Below are 6,795 nucleotides of genomic sequence, written 5' to 3'. Positions count from 1 at the left end.
ACCTCCCACCGATATATCAATCGACATTCAGGACCAGATTTGAATTCAACAGGAAAGTAAATACTCCACGACGTCGCCCACCGGGATACCCGGTACCTGCTCTTTCTCTGATTGTCAGAGGAAAAGCGCCACAGACGGACAAATTGAGCACCGTGGATCCCCGAATCATATCCCTCCAGAAGAACGTCCAATATCTGCAACAACAACAAACGGAAACTCTCGAGAAGCTTCATGCAGAAATTGAATTTCTCAAAAGGGAGAATAAAGGTGGTTTTTCTAGACATTTTTTTTCTTAGAATGTATCCTAATCACATATAATAATAATTTTCTTTTCTCTATACAACAAATATTGCTATAAAAGTAGCCTGGGTTTGTCCATAATGTTGCAAATGCATGTACTTTTAAAAAACCCCAGACCAATGCAAAAAAAACGTGCATTGTGGTAAATGTTAGTCTGAAAGTGTTCTTTCTAATTTTTCCCCATTTGGCTGTTTCATTAAAGATGGCTACATAGAATTTAATCATTCTCAGTGGGTAATCAGCAGGGTTTTGACATTCATTAATGAATCAGCCAGCTTCATTTACCTGATGCCAAACAAATCAGCCACATTCTGTACATCATTATTTTCCATCTACAAGGGTTGGATTTGATGATTCAGAGTATAATGAATTCAAGCCAGAGACCTGACTGTCCCCATGATAAAGTACTGATGAGAAAAACACTCAATCTGGGCACATTGGTAACCAATTTTTGCACCCTGATCTTTTGCAGTGGCTCTCCCTCAGTGCAAACTATTGACACTAACTGTTTTCTTTTATGGCTGTTGCAGAGCTGAAGTATAGATTGACTATGGACTCAAACAAAGCAGGCAAAAAAGGTAAAAGATGCAATCCTGATTTATTATTGTTTCTATTGCACCTTCAGTGGCAGTTTTGTTACATTTTAAGTTACTTTAACCTTACTCATCTCCCTGAAACTTTTTTCCCATATCGTCATGTTACAACCACAAAATTCGGTGTATTCAGATTTTATTAGGTAGAACAATAAACAAAGTAATTATCTGATAAGTGTGGCCTTCATTTGTATGAGTTAATAGTTTGTAGAACTACATTTGACTAAAATTGCTGTTTTGAGTCTTTTGGGGTACATTTTTACCAATCTAATGCCTCTTGGAACTGAAAGCTATTTTTAGTCAGACTGGATGGAGTTAGCCTGTGTTTTTAAGTAGATTTAGAGCTGGACTTTGATTGGGCCATTGTAACATGTGACTAAAACAATAGCAGTCTAGCTCTGGCTTATGCTTAGGCTTGTTGTCCTGCTATTTTACTTCTGCTTCAGCCTTAAGTCTTATGCAGCAACAATCAGGCTTTCTTTCAGTATTCCAATGTACTTGGCTTCATCCATTTTTCCTGTGCATGCTTAAGAAAACTACCCCTATGATGCTGTCACCGCCATATTATGGAATTGTGCTTTTAGGTTGATGAATGAATGCACCAGACGTGTCTTCAACATCTTTGCTGTGTTCGCCACATGGCTTGTGGCAAACTGAAAACGAGATTTATGCTTTCTTTTCACTACTATTCTATAAAGAATTAAATTGGAGAGTTTATTACAATATGGTCCCATCACAGGATTCATTTGAGCTGTAGACCTTGAATCCTCATCAGAGTTCCTTTAGAGGATTCATTTGAGCTGTAGACCTTGAATCCTCATCAGAGTTCCTTTAGAGGATTCATTTGAGCTGTAGACCTTGAATCCTCATCAGAGTTCCTTTAGACCTCTTGGCTGCTTCTCCTAGTAATGATCAACCTGCCCAACCTGTCAGTTTAAGGGGACATCTCTGGGTAGCTATGCAGTTTTTCCATGCACATTTTTGAAGTCTGGTGGGTAAACATGATATTTTTTAAGAGGTATCGAAGGGGTCTGGAAAAAAAACACATGCCAAGCTGTTTAGACATATATTTCTAAAAACCTTCAAAAACCATGTATGATTTTCTTCCCACTTCACAATTATACATTAATTTGTGTAGGTCTATCGTGTAAAAGTTCAATAAACAACACTGATGATTTTGGTTGTAACATGACAGAATATTAAAAAGCTTGGGTGTATGGGTGCCTTTAGGGTCACTTTAGATTCTTGAATCACTAAAACTCCACAGGATTAGTGATTCTTGATTTGCAAAGAAGCCAGACGTCCTTGATCTAAAACCTTTGTCTTTGTAGTTATTAATTTCTTTAGGTAAACGTCCGTAAACCAGATAGCCTTTAGAAAGATTGCTTAAGCTTAGTCATTGTTTTTGTAGGAATAATGTTCAACCGAAATGCAAGATCTCCCTGTCAAGGCGCCCACTCCGGACTCTCCGTGGAGGAGCTGCTCGAAGACACAATGTTTCAAGACCAGGCTGTAAGGTGAAGTTGTGTCCAACCATCATGTAGTTGTACTTAAACTGTATCCTGTATTAAAAATGAGATCCAGACTGCAGATGTGGTCAATTTAAACATGGATATGCAAAAGAGGCAGGGCTACTGATTGTTTTATTACACCCAAATAAAAATTCGTTTTTAGCAGTCATACATGGCTTCTAAATTTTTAACTAAAGGAGCTCACTGTTTTGTTTTTACCTGGGAATTATTTGCATATTAGTAGCAGAGCCCAGAGCAAGATGCAAATATACTATGTGAAAACAGTGTGGAGTGCTATTTTGTTTTGACAATATGTTCACGTTTCCTTGGCTGCTTTTGACATCAGTGCAATACAATGACTTCTACAGTCACACATAAATGCTTATTTGACTTTGGGACATAATTCATTTGCACATAGAACCTATCAGGAAAATCTCAATAATTATTTACTTCCTGAACACATAAAAAGAAAGTTTAATGTTTTTAATGTCAACAAGACATACAGACAGTTTGTATCCAATTACATATAACCAATCAATTAGGCTCCAATTTATTTCATATTCATATTTATTTCAAGATACGGCTAAACAGAATCCCCCATGTCACCTGTATCTCTGCGGAAGTAAAACTCCATAATGACAGCATAACTTTGTGAATGGCTCTGTCCAGAAAAGAGACAGTGCTAAAGACAGAATCTCTGAGTCAGGAGTAATTTTTTATTCGAAACAAAAACAAGCTGAGAACACAACTGGAGTGGCAGCAACAATTCTGTCAATGAGTTTGTAGGAGAAAAACATAGCAAAACACAATCACTTAGCCAGGTGTATCTTCATCAAAAATCGCACATACCACCACTATCATACCTAGAGAATATTGTGCTAGGAAATTTAGAGAGGAGAGGTCATATTTCTTTATTTTATATAGCTTTACTAAGGCACGATGAGGAATCCACTGCAGATAAATTGGATGCATGGAGAGCTGACATCCGAGAGGAGATACAAGTAGCGGACTGGAATACTGCATGTGTAAAGGCCCAAAAGCAATCAATCAATACAAGCATGAAACTCCTTCAGTACAAGTGGTTGATGAGAACTTACATAACTCCAGTCAAATTGAACCGCTGGGCACCTAACATCCCAGATATCTGCTGTAAATGTTTGGTTGGAAGGGGTACTCTCTTTCACTGTGTATGGGAGTGTCCAAAGTTGGAAACTGTCCAAAACTGTCATTTTTCATGTTGGTTTTAATTTGCAATATTTTACTCTTCTTAGGGAGGTTAGTGAAAGTCCGCGATCTGTACGACTAAACCATGGTGGAGAATTAACAGGGCTGCGAAAGACCGTTTTAGAGCCTGTAAGAATTGACAGCACTCCATCCGATCTGGTACACCCTTCAACAATGCAGGAGTGTGAGGCCATCATCCAACAGCTGTTCAATGTAAACAGTTTACAGACTCAGGAAGTAAGTACACATTATTAGATGCTGTAAAGCATCCCTTTACGTGCCTGAAAATTTTGTAAATATGTACTTGACGATACCCTTTTAGGACCCTTGCTATATTTATTTAGGAAAAACTAACTTGAATGTATCTGTGTCTGCTGCATAGATTGCACGTCTGAAAGCGCTGCTTAGTGATATAATTCTGAGCAAAAAAATCACCCGGGAACACCAAATTTTGAGCAAAGCCTACCTTGCTGACAAACCATGGTAAGGAGACATAAACATCTGCTTTATTTGTACCATAGAATCAGATTTGAATATACTTTAATCTTTCTGCTAATTTGACCTTTTTTGCATGTTGCAGCAAACCTGGTCAAGAGAAGATATTTCCCAAACTTGGTCCTCGCCCAGTTCCAGCAACAGTGTATGTACTGATTTGTCTTCCAGTGGTTCTGTGAAGTTTAGGTCTGGGGTGATGCCCAAATAGCAAAATACAATGTCTTATTTATTTATTTCTAAAATAAATAAATAAATACATTTGTAGCTATAAAAAACACAGTTATGTCTTTGTTTTCAGGTTTTCAGACTACCAAAAAATACGATTTCAAGCAGAAATAAAGAGTATTTTTTGTCTAACAAAATGTATCCGTTAAGTCAAATCTACTTATCTTTCCCCAGACCCTCTCGCCCTGGTGTAGTTCTCCCTGGCCTGAAGCAGAGCCTCAGTTCCAATGCTGCAAACAGACAGAAGAGGCTCATGTCAATTCACAGACACCAATTCCAACAGGGTTTCCGCTGACTGCCTAGAAAGGCCAAAGTCTGGGTGTTTTCATGGTCAAAACTTTGGTCACTAACACATCTTTATTAAAGACTCATTAAAAACAAATACTAAGCCATAATAAATATTCTATTAAATTGAAATTTTATTTTAATATAACTTTGAAAACCTATCTCTTGTTATCCTTATTGACATTTGCTCTTCACAGTAAACCACCACAGTGAACCAACAGTTTGTATAGCAGGACCTTCTATAAACAGAGCACAGTCACCAGTAGTACGCTGGTGTTTTTCAAGCTATAACATGTCAACATATAAGCAGGTAAATAAGTCTGTGACCCAATCCTATTCTCCAACCTGACACCTAATCATTGGACCTTTAAACACACTAACGTCAACGTTGTAGTGCTGAAGGTCATGTGGACTTTAAATGGAATTATTAAGCTGCACGGTACATGCTTCTTAAGCAAACCTTTTGTTTTAAAACGATAGGGCAATATTAAGAAAGAAGCAACCCCATCTCTAAATACAGGTCTGCTGTAGGATTAGTCAATGAAGTCAATGAATGTTTGCATCGATATATCTATCAATCAATCAAGTTTATTTGTGTCAACTGAAAATAGTTGATACTGAGTTACAAAAACTGCAAAATTAGCAACTCAGCAAGCGACAACTAAAACATGGGGATACAAGCTAAAATAAGAAAGAATAAAAAAAGAGAGAAGGCATATGCTATTTAAATTTTTTAAATCTTAGTTTATGTATAGCTCATGATTTGTAGAATCCAGAAGAAATCCAAGTTTGATTAAACATTCGTTTGGAAATTAGAACAGATCATCTAAAGTTTAGGAACTTGTATGATTAAGCTTTGTCGTGAAGCCTTGATCAGACGTTTAAAATCTTACTGACAAGTCGATAGAAGGATGAAAGTAATGAAATCCATAAAAGAATTATACAGTAACATAGGGAGTGTTAAAAACTTCTTGCATGACAAACAGTTTCCAAGTTGAATCAGGCTCACTTCTTCCTTAGAAGTCTAAAAACATCTGCTCATTATCAAATGACTCAAGTCCAATCCTGTGGATTAATACTTGTGTTGTGTTTTTTGGAAAGTTACCGGGTTTGGGATTGTTTCTGATAAGCAGCACCGACTCAGAGAGCTGAGTACAAGATTGAAAGTGTGACCTGGCATATTTCTTAAGTCCTTTTGCTATTTATTATAATGAAGCAGATTGCATCTCTTAAGAATTGTCCTCTGCTCAGCAACAGAACGATGGTTGCACTGCTCTAAGAATACATCGAGAACTTTCCCTACAACATCTTATACAGTAAATGTAACTATTATTTATCTTAGAGTGATACCTCATTATCAGCTCACATCAGTGATATCTTTCTGTACACATTCTACAATACATCCTTCACTCTCTCCTCAGTGCTGCCATAAAGTTCTAGACACCTCACTTATTTTTCAGCTAGTAAGTGATGCAGTCATCTTAGCTGTTTTTAATGAGAAGGTGTGATTGTTAGCACAGCTGAAATTATCCTGCCAAGCTAATGCCGTCACCTGCAGATAGCAGGAACATAGGAACATACCAAACAGGCCAGAGTTAAGGTTGTAAAGAAGTGCATAGTTGTGCTAGGCTATAAAACAATATCCTGACTTTGAATGTGTTAGAATGAGCTAAAGTACATATCTAAATAAATTCAACTGGAAATTTCTGCTTAATGATGCTTGAGTTGAATGTTTTCCAAATAAGCAAAACTTTAATTGCTAGGTAGGTAACCACACATGTAGAGCCATGCTTAATACAAATCTGTGCCGCATGTTTTTTTTTTAAACATATTTTTCTTCTATTTCACAATTATGCACTACTTTGAGTTTTGTCTATCACATAAAATACTTTGAAGTTTTGGATGTAAACATGACAAAAACAGTTTAAGAAGTTTTAATCCTTTTCCAAGCTATATTTTGATTTCATTGTACATACATGGAGAGTGCATATGTATATATATTTATTTATTTATTTATTTACTGGGACAAATGTTTGTATATTTTTTGATTTAGCTCAGGGGCTTTTATGTGGCTTTTTTAACTTACGTGACTGTTGGTGTTAATAACGTTTCATAGCACAGCTACACATTAACAATCTATGTTTCATGAATAATCCCAATAG

At 36.7% G+C, this 6,795-nt stretch overlaps 1 protein-coding gene across 1 annotated transcript; it reads left to right on the top strand.

Annotated features, from left to right (window-relative positions):
- The first annotated feature begins 2,235 nt into the window (after window positions 1-2,235).
- ccdc74b (coiled-coil domain containing 74B) lies at window positions 2,236-4,721 on the top strand. The gene is made up of 5 exons (XM_032569283.1): window positions 2,236-2,410; window positions 3,676-3,865; window positions 4,011-4,111; window positions 4,209-4,268; window positions 4,523-4,721. The coding sequence occupies exons 1-5, from the start codon at window positions 2,310-2,312 to the stop codon at window positions 4,641-4,643; spliced, it is 573 nt and encodes a 190-aa protein (XP_032425174.1). The 5' UTR covers window positions 2,236-2,309; the 3' UTR covers window positions 4,644-4,721.
- Window positions 4,722-6,795: the final 2,074 nt, after the last annotated feature.

Source organism: Xiphophorus hellerii, chromosome 8 (assembly GCF_003331165.1).
Source record: "Xiphophorus hellerii strain 12219 chromosome 8, Xiphophorus_hellerii-4.1, whole genome shotgun sequence".
NCBI classification, from domain to species: domain Eukaryota; kingdom Metazoa; phylum Chordata; class Actinopteri; order Cyprinodontiformes; family Poeciliidae; genus Xiphophorus; species Xiphophorus hellerii.
Note: the sequence above shows the minus strand (reverse complement) of the source record. Positions and strands in the feature narration are given on the sequence as shown.